Below are 14,308 nucleotides of genomic sequence, written 5' to 3'. Positions count from 1 at the left end.
CCTGACCCTCCACCAAGTCTACTCCACACTTCACACCTCACGGGAGGCCATGTGGGAGGTAGCAGACATGTCATGGGTCATTGCGGGTCTCGGTCGAGAGTTTTCTGTCCTGTTTCCCCCATGAGCTCCTGACATTTCACCCTCTCAGCCCACACCCCAAGCTTGACACCACCCCAGGCCCCTTGGGCCAACCTCAGCCCTCCTACAACTACCTGCTCCATTGAGGACACGTACAAGAAGGGAATGTGCCCAACTTTGCCTCCCATGCCCTGTGTATGTAGGCTGTAATGGGTCCAGGGAGGGGAGGCAGGTTGATGTGGGCATGGCTGTCTGCCCATCACAGCCGCCTTGCCCGTGAAGACCCCCAGGGGCTGCGCGTGGAGGATGCGGTGAAGCTGTCTCAGCCCCATCTGTCCACGGCTCACTCCGCACTCTCCTCTGCCTCAGGGGCACGACAGGGCAGGGCCCCGTGGCCTTTCTCACTCCTTGTGGGAGCCCACGTTACCTACCTAACATGAAGGGATTAGTGCTTAGATGTGACGCTGGAAACAGTGACCAAACCGACACTTGCTTTGAAAAAGTTCTTTATTTGGCTTGTCCTATAATAAGAAAAGGCTAAGATATACACTAAGATATACACCACAGGCCAAAGAAGCTGGTTCATAAAAAGTCAGAAAAGAAATTCTATCTAGAAAAAGCGCTGCTGCTTCTAGCGTGTGGCTCACTGCCTCACGTGGGATTTCAGGTTCCAGCACCTGCTTGACTGACATTTTGTCCCAGCACCAAGTCTGTGTTTCTGGGAAAACCTGCTCCCATCTTTCTCACCCCCTCCTCCACCACCCACCACTGTGCACCTGGGCCAGAGTTGGGTGCTCTATGTGCCAAGCTCTGGACACTGGTTTCTTCCCTCCTCTCACGGGCTCCAGAGCATGGGGGCCTGTGTCTGAGCATCACGCGTTATCTCCTGCTTCACATCCTAGAGCTCAGACGCTGGCCATGGGCAGCACGGGTGCTCCTCCCCAATGTGAAGGCTGCTACAGCCAAGAGCACAACCAGGAAGACCCCAGCAAGGATGGTGGTGCTGTGGTAGCTCCCCTGGGCGCTGGCCTCCTCTTCCAGGTCAACCTCTGTCCGGTCTGGGAAGGAGAGGGGAGAGAAGTAAGGACGGGGGTCCGAGGGCAGGGTGATGGCAACCAGAACTGTTTGGTGGGCGGGGAAAAGAAGGGAGAAAAGAGTGCCTTTCAGGAAACTGAGGTCAGACCCCAAGGAGCAGCTGAGTGTCAGCCCTGGCAGATTTCCCAGTGTCTTGTCAGCCAACAGGAGCAAAGGTTTGTGAACAGGAAGTCAGAGCTGGCCTTTGGCATAAGATCTGGCTGAAGGCTCCCGATGGACGGGAGGAGAGTGAGTTGGGGCATTTGAGTCCATTTGGGAGATGGGCACAAAGGTCCCAGCAGGAGGGACACTGGACTTAAGCTACTGCAGTGCCGGTGGGAAGAGAAGGGAAAGGAGAGACATGAGCAGAGTCCCCATCGGCCGCCTTTGCCCGTCCCCCTGCCGTGCCTTCCTTCTCTCTTGTAGCTCCAGCCCCCGGGTACCATGCAGGTGACTTATGGCCACACTGTGTCCCCTCCCACTGGAATGGAAGCTCCTCCGGGCAAGGATATTGATGTATTTAGTTCTCTGTCTCCTGGCACATAATAGGTCTTCCAAAGGTGCCTGGAATGTTGCAGATGGGAGGAAAGAGCCTGGAAGCAAGCCAGACTTCCAGGGGAGGGCCTGGATCTGGGCCCTGAGGGGAGAGAGCTGTCAAAGATCCTTGTAGGGTGAAGCCTGTGACTGCGGGAGGATTTGTGACTCTAGCGCCGCCCCACATCTGCCCCTGTCACCAAGGCCACCACATTTGTTGACCTGGCCCGGCCTGGACCAGAAATCATGGGACTCCCTCGGCAAACATTTCCTCACCCACATGCACAACGGAACAGCACAGTGGGAAATCTGCTCCCCGTTCTAGATGGGGAAAATGAAATGGCTTTTCCAGGATCAACCCCTGGGAGCCGTGAGAATAAACCAGTCCTGCCTGGACCTACACGGCCCTGCCCAGACCCTGATTGCATGCGCTACTCCAGGGCTACAGTTTGTCATCATCATTATAAGTAATAATGTGATGATTAACGTTAACATTGGTGACAATAACGATAGTAACAACATCACCGTTCTTTGCAGCCAGTGGCTTATACCAGGCAAGGGCCAGAGCAGTGCAATTAACAGTATTTTGTGTAACCCCCTCAACAGTCCTAAGAGGTAAGTATTAACGTTTTTGTTTTACAGATGAGTGTGAGGTTGGGTATTCAGAACCCAGAGGGTAAAACTGTCAGGTGTTCTGTGTCCCACATTAGAACTGTCTTGACCAAACCCTACACACGCATCCCCCATAGACCAGAAGCTCTTGGAAGAAGGTGAGAACCAGGTCTAGCTCCACTTCATATCGCCCAGAGTAGCACAGGAGCCCTATTCGAGGGGAAACGGGACACCCACGGAAGCAACCCAAGTCCCCATGGTGCACGGGCCTGGGCCCCGGCAGATGGTGGGGTGGGGAGATGGCCACCTACCCAGGCTCCTCTTCTCAGCATGCGGGACCTGCAGCTGGATGGGTCCCAGGGCGACATCCACCTTCTCCTGGTAGGAGCCCACGCCCCTCTTGGCCCTCACGATGCAGCCTCTGCTGCAGCGGGATGAGGCATCGTATGCCCTGCACACGACCATCTTGCACTTCAGGTACACGGAGGGGAAGCGGCTCAGGAAGTGGAAGGAATTGAACTTGAAGCGGAGGACGTTGGGTGAGGGCTGGTGGTAGGATCGGTAGGTTTCATCCTTCACACACCTGGAGGAGGAGAGGAGTCACCGTCAGCTCTCAACAAGGCACTGCACTCCTCATGCCACCCACCCCGTGGGCTGTGCACCCTCCTCAGAGGGTGGCGGTCAGGGGACCACCTGCTGCCTTCACAGCCTTCCTTGTGGACCACCTGCTTGGCATGCTCTTTGTGCGGCACCCCATCTCCTCCTTCTTGTTTAATCCTTCCAACAGGCTGTGATATGGGCTCCACTACGCTCATTTGATGCCTGCAGAAACTGGCTCAGAGAGGTGCTATTGCCTGTCCAGAATGATGCAGCTGGGACGGGGCAGAGCAGGCATCCCAACCTCCATCTGCTTCAAAATCAACGTTTTCCCACTACAGGCATGTCTTTTTTCATATTAAGGCTTGCCTGGAATTTAGTCACTCAGTCTAATTTTACTTTATAGCTAACCTGCTTGATGGCCACTCAGTTCTCCAGGTGCCCAGAGGTGACAGCCTGGCTAGTTAAGCTGGAGCTACCGGGAGCCCAGTCTGCCTTCCTTGAGCTCTGGGCTGGTTGTGTGTGAGTTATCAGGTAGAGGCTGAAGTCCACCCCATGAAGACACTCCTTACCCACTCCGGATGAGATCATAAGTCAAAGATGTAAAGTCATCGCGAGATGGTGACGCCACACAGGTGTCCACAAATAAGGCCAGGGAGGCGTTAGAATGGAGGATTTCAGCCTGAAGGTACAAATCCTGGTTCAGGTCCACATAGTATGGGCTGCTGGTCACGGGATATAAGAACGAAGAGGATGTATAAAAGGAAATGTTCATGTCAAAATTGCTGTATTGTATGTTCTTGACCTCGAGGGTGTCATTAGCAATGTACATCGTGTTAACCCAGGTGTTCTGGAGCATTTTGCAGCTGACGTAAATGTTGAGGTCCTTCCTCCTCTTGATGATGCCACGCGAAACAGCTGCTTTGAGGGAGTTGGAGTAGGTGATGGTATCATTATCCACCTGGGAGAGACAGGCAGGCGAGCAGAGTCAGGCAAACGTCACCTACTAAGGGAATCTCGTTGCTGCTTTGGGTGAGAATGAGACTGAAATGATGCTGCAAGATTTCAAAACCTTCCCAGAACCACACAGAGACGGCACATGCCTATCACCATGGCTACCGTTCCCTGGGATGGATACACTTCACCAGCTAGACTCCCTCCTTTCACACATCCCCTTTCCTCTGCCACGTGATGGGGACCACAGTGTGCTGTGCCTCCCAGGAGCTGCTGCTTATGGAAAGATGGGGGTGTCTGGATGACCCCCTACCCCTGCTGTATGACTAAGCTGAGTTTGGTCTCCATGGCTCAGGACCCTTCTGGCTTGTTCTATTTCATTCTCACTCTTGCTGGGAGAAATCAGGGGAGGCAGTCGTGGGAGGGGCTAGTAGGATTCGTTTTCACTGTGCTGTTTGGATGGGTCAGTAGTTACTGCAGTTTGGTGTCTGAAGCTGCTGGAGCCTGAAGCAACAGAGATCCAGAGTTATGGCTGCGGCAGGTCTCTGACCTCTGGGGCAGGAAATTCCCCAGAGGCTCATATGGACAACAAGGTGGTGGTGGTGTGTGTGGGGGTTGGAGTGGAGGCCATGGCAATGCTGGAGCACTTCCTGTCACGCTTTGCTTCTCCACTCCCCAAACCACAGGACCATTTCCTGCTGTGCCTTTCATGAAGCAGCAAATTCATAAGAACGTTGGTCTCTCACGCTGTTTGATGTGCCTACCGTCTCGTAAGAGTGACCTTTCCAGAGACAAGAGTCTCACACCTGGTGGTCTGTAAGCATTTCAAGGAAAGGGTGATGTCTAAGCATCTCTCTTTTCCCAGGGCTTGGTGTTAACTATAGCATCAGTAGCATCAATAAAGATCCGTGGAATGGAGGAAAGGTCCAGGGGACGGAAGTCCAGCAAAAGTACTTGTGATGAAAGAAGGATGGTGCCAGGAGCAACCAGCCCAAATGGCCAAGAGGACACAGGTGAGCAAGCGCCCCTGCAGGCCCCATGGTCATGATCATCTGGCCGCAGGGGAGGTGAGCACAAGAGCAGCATCCCCAGGTGGAGACTGGGGGTGGTGCACTCTTTCCCTCCCAAATGCTGTGATGGTCCTAAGCAAACTTGTCCTTGCCTGGTACGAGTTCCCACCAGCCGTGGGTGCCTCTGCAAGAACAGGTGCAGAAATAACCCCATAGTGGCCTAAACAGAAGCCCTAAAATGTAAGACAACCTTACTCTTAAAAAAATATATAGGGGCTTCCCTGGTGGTGCAGTGGTTGAGCGTCCGCCTGCCGATGCAGGGGACGCGGGTTCGTGCCCCGGTCCTGGAAGATCCCACATGCCGCGGAGCGGCTGGGCCCGTGAGCCATGGCCGCTGAGCCTGCACGTCCGGAGCCTGTGCTCCGCAACGGGAGGGGCCACAACAGTGAGAGGCCCACGTACCGCAAAAAAAAAAAAAAAAAAAAAAGCAAGTTTGTCACTGTCACTAAATGTCATATGACATTTAGTTATATACCCTGTCAGGAGCAAAAGTTCATTCCTGGCCATTTGGGAAATCAGACAAGTTCCCTTCTGAAGCCAGCACTTGTACAACTAAATATAATTATTCTTTAGAGCAGCATGTGTCGGAGAGGCTTTAACTTCATGTCTAAAGTTGCAAAATTCAGCTCTGAGTTTGTCCCTTCCAGAAAGACATGTGAAAAGAGACAAGTTTAACAACTATCTAAAGTGGTCTTGCCACCCTGGGACCCTTGCCTACTCTCTGACCGTGGGTTTCCCTTTTCTCCCGTCAGAGGGAGGCTCTGGCCTGCAGGGGGCGCCAGAGCCCGCACTTTGGACTCAGGTCTGGCAAAGGGCCTAGGATGGGCTCTATGCCTTCCATTCCTTCATGGGAAGTACACTGTATTTTCCGCCTTTATATTTTCTTTAAAAAAGCGGGGGGAGCTTTATATTGGAGTGCCAGTGGTTATCGCAATAAACCATATAAATGTTGCCACCTTGTTACTCCTTCAAAGACAAGCTGAGGTGCCTTCAGTTGAACTCTGTATATTCACATGACAGTGTTCTTGAATCCACATCTGCCTGTGGTTTCCGCGGTCAAGCTAGATTCTGAATGCACGTCAAACAATGAAAGTGGGGTGCCGGTGTATTTCTTGATCATCAGAAGCTGTTCTGATTTTAAATTAAAATTCATTATTAGACGTCTGCTCAGCGTACAAGGCACTTGGGATGGAGTGGGAGTCCGGCAGACACATCAACGGCTATCCCATAGAGACCCGGCCTCTTCCGCCTGGCATCCCACTCCTGTGGTGGGGAGACCTTGCCTATTCAGACACACGAGCCAACGTTCGTCAGACACCCACTAAACGGGGCACCTGGAGGAGATGCAGAAAGTCCCAGCTACGGATCATACCGTCCTGCCTTTGAATGCCGGCTCCACAGTTCATGATCATGTGGCCTAGGGCAAGTGGCTTAACCTCTGCAAACTTCCGTTTCCTCACAATTAAATGGGAATAAAAGTTGTCTCGGGAATTTTGAAAGTCTCGTGGAACTCTTAGTTCAGTGCCTGGCACGCATACTAGTCCCTAATAATATGATTATAAAGGCTTAGGCTCCACACCAGGGGCACTCGCAGTTGCATAGATGAATGAAACATTGGCCTGCCCTGGAGGCACGGTTTACTAGGGGATACAGGTATTTAAGTAAGCAGAGGAATCAGAATGTAGCCTGTGCTGCCCATGACCAGCCAGGTTAGAAGACCAGGGCTGGCCCGTGGCTTGGGCAGCTCCTATTGGAGATGAAGGAACACAGATAGGAGGGCTCAGATGTCAGAGGCTCCAGGCTGCATATTTGGAACTGGGAGGGGTGGGTCACCTTTGGCAGACTGATTCCCACTGACTAAACTCAGGACAAACCAGAATCCAACACGATTGACTGACAGCGCGAAATGTAAAAGCCAGGTCGACTAGAACGTTTGCAGGGCGTGACCCATCTGTACCCTCCTCTGCATGTAAGCCTCCCTGACCCACTCAGCTCCTATCAGAAGGAGATCTGGTGTCTGTAGGGACTGTCCAATGGGAGCTGGGGGACCACAGTGGCAACGGCAGACCCTCGGGCCCAGGCACCCACCTGTGGCTGACAGGCCCACCTGGTTAGCTAAACGAGTGTCCTCTCCCGCTCTCACGGTTCGTTGTGACCTTGCCAGGTAATGAACACACGCTCATAGCACCTAGCCGGGCACGCGGCAAATGTACGGTACGTCTTTGGTGACGGGCAAACCCTCTGATCGCGTGTGTCACACACATTGTACGTATTTGAGCCTTTTGTGCTGTATATTTATACTGCGGTCCTAAACCTAATAAAAGTATTTGCACTGTGTCTGTTCCCTGACAGACAAAATCTTGAAGTGATTACTTAGGTGTCAGCCAAAAATTCAGAACTTAGAGTGCAGAGTTTTAAATGAATTTACATACAATGAAATGCAACAACTCTAAGTTTACCATTCGGTGGGGTTTGACAGTAAAAGACTCAACACTCCCATTAATTCAAACAGCTCCATCCTGCCCCTTTGCAGGCAGTCCCCTCCCACCAGGTCGGCTCACTATGTACACAGATTTCATAGAAATGACATCACAGGGTGGGTAGCGCCTGGCTTCTTTCACTCAGTGCCACATTTTTGAGATTCTCAGAGTCTGGTGTTGGCCCTACCGCTTCCTGGCTAAGTAGCTTTCAGCAACCTGCTTGACCCCTCAAAGCCCAGTCTCCCTGTTTTTCAAGCAGGATGACAATGAGGGGAGACTTGCCTCATCTTGGTGGGGATTTGGGGGAGTTTGACACAGACTAATCTCAGTGTCTGCCACTTGTAGGGGGACAGGATTAAGGAGTTTCCTGGGACATGAGATTTCTCCATGCTAAAATCTGCAAAGTCCCAGGTCAACCAAGACAACTGGTCACCCCAGGTGGTGACAGCTCCACAAACGATAGCTGCAGAGGCCAATTTACTGTGAAGCTAATGGAGGTTAGGCTTCAGGCCCCCCCTGCACAGGCTCTTCCGGGGCTCAGCAACGCACTGGCTCAGCCATGTGCTTTTGTAAGATTTCTAAAACCAAGATATGCTTGCATTCTTTCCATGAACGAGGCACCTGCCTCTCTTGCCCACCCCAACACCAACCTGTATCAGCTCCAGGCCCTTCAGAACCTGGAGCTGGCCCTGGGAGCTGCTATCGCTCTTGCCGAAGTGATAGCAGCCTGCCAGGCACCCTCTCTGGTGCACAGTGTGGGAAAACCTCCCCACTGACTTTCCTTCCTTCTATTTGGACACGGCTGCAGCTGCGTCACGGCACCAAGGGACGGATTTGTATCTTCAGCCCGATTACGTTCTGGTTATACCATAATCGTGTTTTCTGGGTCCCCAGAATTCAAAAAGCACAGCGCAGGGCACTGTAAGAAAGCTGGCTCAGCAGGAGGGAGAGGAAGAAGCTCCAGGCTTACCTGCTCGATGGTGCCACAGCCAGAGTAGGGAACTGTGAAGGTCACCTGGCTCGAAGTAATCTGGGGCCGACACCGGTAGTTCCTGTTCCAGCCGGGAATGACAAGGTCCCTGGCAGAGTAGCCCAGGGACTGGAGGTAGCCCACGCTCACACTGGCTCGCATGTGATTCTGCAGGCAAAGCAGCTCTGGGGGCCAAGGGCAGACAGTGCGGTCAGTGTCAGCGCCCCCCCAAGCCCACAGGAAGGTGCAGAGATTGAGATGGCTGGCAGATGGTCTGCCTGCGGACACAGCTCACCACCGCGCCAGGTGCCCTGGGGCTCAAGTCAGTTTCACTCTCATGAGACCCCTTGAGGGCCCAGGGACTGGGATTTCTCTGATGGAGAAGTGAAGGCAGGGTGTGAAAAAGCAAAATGTTTTGCTAAGTTGCCGTTTATCCATATAGTAAAGTAACGCTCGGGTTGAATTGAGGGGATGTCGGAAAATCAACATCCTTAGCTATGGACGTAAACATAGGTCCTTTAGCTAAGGGGCAGGTCGGTGCTTAAAATCCTGACCTCAGGATTTTAAAGAGAGCCAGTACCTCACCTTGCCCGGCCCCTGGCCAATCTGTACATCAGTCCACTTAACAGCTCAAACCGTGGCCATCAGCCTCTGCTGGACGAGGCTGAGCGGCCAGCTCAGACCGTCTTCAGGCAGCAGCCGAATGTGCTAGGTCTCAGGACAAGGTCACAGTGTCCCACACTCTGGGAAGGCCACAAGGCCTCAAGCCAGGTGATCCCCTCTGCCCTTGACACTGACATCTCACTATCTGTTGAAAGCAACACCTTGCCCTTCTACTTCATCTCTGCTGACCACAGAAAGGCCAACGCGCCACCCATCGGCCATGTCTGGGAGGCAGAGTCCCAAGACCCACTGCCCTTGGCCCCTTTCTGCACCGGATCGAGCCTTGGTGACCTGAAAAGGCGGCCATCACTTCTCATCTCACAGCCATGGGATGGCTGAGCAGCAGAAGTCACTCCGAGGGGCCCCACCCAGACAGACGGGGACTTACTTGTGCTCCCAGGGGAAAGGCTGGAGTAGTATTCAGCCTGGAACCCTCTCATCTTGACGCTGCCGTCGCTGATGAAGCGAATGGACATGAAGTTGGATGACGAGGTGAAGGAGCCCCTTGCCCCATCACAAACCCGGGCGAGCAGAGGGGAGCTGTGGTAAGGGCCGTCAAACACTTCAATATAATCGTAGTTACAGCCGCCTTCAAGCCTGCGGAGACACAGCACACAGTTCTGGCTTCACTTTTTTTTTTTTTTTTTTTTTGCGGTACGCGGGCCTCTCACTGCTGTGGCCTCTCCCGTTGCCGAGCACAGGCTCCGGACGTGCAGGCTCAGTGGCCATGGCTCACGGGCCCAGCCGCTCCAAGGCACGTGGGATCTTCCCGGACCGGGGCACGAACCCGCGTCCCCTGCATTGGCAGGCAGACTCCCAAACACTGCGCCACCAGGGATCTGGCTTCACTTTTAACCAGGATTTGTTGCAGGGGGTCTGATCTCCGTGAGAGGCATCACACCTCTAAGCCAGAAACTGTGACAAAATTAATAATTGAAAGTAATGGATTTCCTTTTTTATTGAAGTATAGTTGACGTACAATATTATACAAGTTACGGGTGTACAATATAGTGATTCACGATGTTTAAATGTTATACTCCATTTATAGTTATTATAAAATATTGGCTATATTCCCTGCACTGTATTGATACAATGTACCCTTGCAGCTTATTTTATACATAATAGTTTCTACCTCTTAATCCCCTACCCCTGTACCGTCCCTCCTCCAATCCCTCTCCTCACTGGTCACCACCAGTTTGTGAGACTTTCTTAAATCGGGCGGAGATTCATCTTCCCATGACCTCCATACATGGTTCTAGTCCTGCCTTTTGGGGTCACACATATGAGATCTACAGCCCCTCTCCTGACAGCCTTTTGCATCACATGAGAAAGGATCACATCCTACCTTAGACTTTTTCTTTGATCAAAGAGACCCCAGTTTCCCATAGAATTTTTTAAAATCCATGAATTCATAGTGATAGAAACAAATAATTGAACAAAAAAATACTGGGCAAGTCAAATAGCCTCTCTGCAGCTCAGGTTTCTTATTTACGAAGGTGAAATCTCCCTACCCATGTATACTGAAGAAAGCCGTCGTGAGGCTCAAACAATGTAATATATGGAGAAGTGCTTCATAAAATGTCACAAATGGTGGTCATTGTTATTAAGATGCTGACTCAGAGCCAGTCACGGTCAACCTTCCTCCAAAGGATTTCATACAGTCCCCACAATCCAGTATGAATTGTAATGATGAAGAGATTAAAATAATATTGTACCTTTCTCAAAACCCCACACAAATTTCTAAGGCAGAGACTCCCAAGGCCACTGCAACCAAGAGAGAAAACTACTTTGTTCAGTGGTGGCTGTTAGAGGAGAAATTATGGACGCCCCTTCCCAGGACTCTAGAAACTACTGGTGACTCGCTGTGGTCACCCCTCCTTGAACCAATCATGTACCACTGTCATTCTGATGAAGCCTCCTCCACTTAAAACAAGGATTCCCACTCTTCATTGGATGAGGAACAGATAACCTAACCTCTGCTGCAGGGATTTCTCCTCCTCTGCCTGAAACTCACCCAAAAAAAGGAGGAAGTAGAGCGAAAAGGGTTCAGAAAAACTGGTGTGGTTGTTAATAGGATTCTTGTTACTATTACTCCTAACAATTATTATTACTACTATTATAATAAATATTGTAATAATAATTATTATTATTACTCCTAACAATAATCCCACTGGATAACATTGTCCAAGTATTTTCATATATTTCTCTCTTGTGACCCTCCCAGTAACCAGCAAGGGTAGGAAAGCAGTTATTTTATTCTCCTCTCTTGAGGCTAAGGTGAATTAAGTGATTTCCCATGATCACACAGGAAATTAGTGACATAGGTGCAACTTGAAACCAGTTGCTCTGGTCCTGGTGCCACCTCTGTGCTCGGTCGAAAATGGAACCCATAAGAAAAAATGTCAACGGGGCAAACATCTCTCCTGAAGTGCTAGGTACCATTTATCCCCTTCTAAATGTCTGCAAGGTCCCTCGCACACACTTACTGGACGTCTCTGAAGACCAGAGTCACACGGTAGTTGTTCTGAACTTCGATGTCCCACACACACTTGGCATTGTTCGGATACTTCCCAGGGTAGAATGGGCTGGAAAAGCTCCCTGAAGGTTGGGACAGGAAGCCTCCACAGGAATAATTTGCTGTTGGGATAAAATGGAAATACTGATGACCCACAATGCACACTGCACAGTCACCTGGGGGAGATTTTTTAAGCAATTCCCAAGACAGAAACCCACCAGGCGGTGCCTAGACCCCAGCTACACACTGATGGTCAGTGGGGCGTCCCTCCACAGAGACTGTCCTTAGGGAAAACATCTCCTCACCATTCTCCTCATCCCTCCCCGGTGTCCCTGTCACTGAGGAGAAGGGAAAGGGGACTTGTCAGGGAGCTCAGAACTTACTGGCTGGGCGGGTGGGGGTGGAAACAGGATCTGTTGACAAAGAGAAAACATAATGATCAGTTCCCTGGTACCCTTGACACAACTGTTGAGTCCTTGCTGGCTCTGTGCCTGGAAATGTGCCAACCCTGGGTTCACAGTGAATGCTGGATACAGGCCTTGCCCTCAGGGACCACACAGCCTGGAGGAGAGGATGGAAAAGAGAAAATCCCAGCATCGTGGGCTGGGACTGCGATGGAGCAAAGCCCAGGAGGTGGTGGGAGCCTGGAGCTTTGGCTCCTGACCCAGACTGAGCAGGGAAAGGGGGTTGGATAATCAGGGAGGCAAGGCAGAAAGGGAGAAAGGGTGTTCCAGGCAGAGAGAACAGTGTGTGCCAAGGAACCTAGGTGTACGTGGCACATTTGGGGAACCTCAGTGTGCATGCAGCAGGGACAGGATGGCGGGAACTAGGAGAGAACTGTGCAGAGCCCTAGAGGTTGTCCTGAGCAGTGAGGATCTGTGACCAGAAGGCCCTGAGGAATCAGTCCCCGAGACTGGGACTGACCTTGGCATCTTGTGAAGATGCCCCTAGCTGCACTGCAGAGAATGGATCAGAGGGGAGGGGCAGCCTGAAGCTGCTGCGGCTTCAGGAAGCCAGGTGGGGAGGAGGGGAGGGTGGGGACGGAGAGGAAAGGTCTCAGGGGTGGGGGGAGAGGGGGAGCTCAGCAGCAGCTCGAGAGCAGCCGGTCAGGAGCTCTTGCTGATCACACACCGAGCTCGGAGACGAAGCGGGCTCCAGCCAGCCAGCGCTGACCGGGGTCTAGTGTCCAAGGGGAGGGGTGGGATCTACACGGGGGAGGGGGGGCAGCCTCGCCTAGGGACTGACCAGAGATCCGAATCTTAGGCTGGCCAGGCTACTAAAGGGCAAAGAGGAGCCTAAGAGAGGCCCAGCCCTCCTGGGGCTGGGACATCAGCTGCAGGCGTTGCCACGTGCCAGGAAAGGCGGGAGAGGCAAACGCTTTGGACAGTGAGCACCGTGACTGCAGCTCGGGGACCAGCAGGCAAGGCTGGGGAGAAGGAACCCGTGCCCTCTCGGTCAGGTGGAGAAATATGATAGTTACTCTGAGTGGTTGCAGTTTCTAGAAAGAAAATGAAGTGATTTTAGGATATTGCTGCATCATTCTTTAATTCCATGGTCATCAGTTTGATGGAGAAAATAAATCCTTTTCCTTACTGCAGGACTTCTCAGAGCCTTGACCATTCCAATTTAACACTGTGACTGGCCAAAAAGGCTCGGAGTATATAGCACTTCCCAACATATTTAGCACCAGATATTTTCTCTGTATCATAAAAATCATTTGAGGGATTGCTCTCAATGTGAAGCATTCTTTAACAGACAAACGTTTGTAGGAGTGTTCCTCGGCCATGTTTCTAGCATGGTCACAGTTCTCTATGGAATGACTACGAGTTATTTTCATTGGAAACAACCAGAAAACCAAACCTCTTCCCCCACAGCGTCTCTGAAGGAGCGCTGGCAGCAAGCGGTGGCAGGAGACCAGAGGGGCCCTCCAGCCAGAGATGAGTAACAGCCATAGTTTGGGGGACTCAGCTTATCACTAAAACAGATTCCAGAGTCCTCAGAGGGAAAGCACTCCATAGGAGGAGGCTGCTCTTCTCCTTCTATTTCTGGAAACCCGAGAGGGTAGAATTCTGGAGAGGAGTCTTGGGTTGCGCTGCAGTGACTCACCTGTGGTAGTAGAGTAGATTTCTGGGCCTGCAAGAAAGAGGAAACACGATCAGCCTCAGCACCCAGTATGTGCTGAAACACACCTAGCAGGTTCCTGAGAGAGAGACGCTGAGTGCCTGGCCCCTACCCTCCAGGGCGTGAGAAGAGCGGCCTGGGAGTTGTCCAGGAGAGCTGAATAGCAAACCTCAAACTCATATATCAGTCTCCACAATAAAAACGGTTTGGGGGGAATTTGTTGTTGCAACCTGTATTCACCCTTCTCTGCCCTGGTGGTCCACTAAGAAAGGTACTACACCAGACCCAAGAAATTCAGGGACCAAGGAATATGGGTCATGCATTCAGGGAAACTGCCCATCTTTCAGGGAAGTTCAGGGTGAGAGGAGCCCAGCACAAAGAGCCCTTTTCTGGAGAAAACCACATTAAAATTGAAGCTCAATGACTTGGAAGCCAAGCTGAGCAGATGAAACTGGCGGCCACGTGGTGCCCACAGTTGTGGGAGTTCCAACTGCTGTGGGAACTGCTCTACAGGTACCCAGACAGAGGGGTCCAGGAAGCCCAACATCACTTATTTCCAACGTCAAAGTGATTAGCTCTGTGTCTAGATGGCTGAGTGGACCCAAACCAGTCATCAGCCACACAGCATTTATGGGCCCAC

The 14,308-nt window shown here is 51.8% G+C and overlaps 1 protein-coding gene across 1 annotated transcript; it reads right to left on the bottom strand.

Moving 5' to 3' along the window:
* Nucleotides 1-567: 567 nt before the first annotated feature.
* On the bottom strand, nucleotides 568-13,684 carry DMBT1 (deleted in malignant brain tumors 1; the record flags this gene model as incomplete). The annotated part of the gene is made up of 8 exons (XM_027113090.1): nucleotides 568-1,136; nucleotides 2,610-2,881; nucleotides 3,468-3,856; nucleotides 8,370-8,554; nucleotides 9,421-9,629; nucleotides 11,519-11,669; nucleotides 11,931-11,960; nucleotides 13,654-13,684. Coding segments are annotated over 8 exons (1,434 nt in total), but the record flags the coding sequence as incomplete, so codon positions are not given.
* Nucleotides 13,685-14,308: the final 624 nt, after the last annotated feature.

Source organism: Aethalodelphis obliquidens, unplaced genomic scaffold (genome assembly GCF_003676395.1).
Source record: "Aethalodelphis obliquidens isolate GAN/ISIS:26980383/991018 unplaced genomic scaffold, ASM367639v1 scaffold11, whole genome shotgun sequence".
NCBI lineage: Eukaryota > Metazoa > Chordata > Mammalia > Artiodactyla > Delphinidae > Aethalodelphis > Aethalodelphis obliquidens.
Note: the sequence above shows the minus strand (reverse complement) of the source record. Positions and strands in the feature narration are given on the sequence as shown.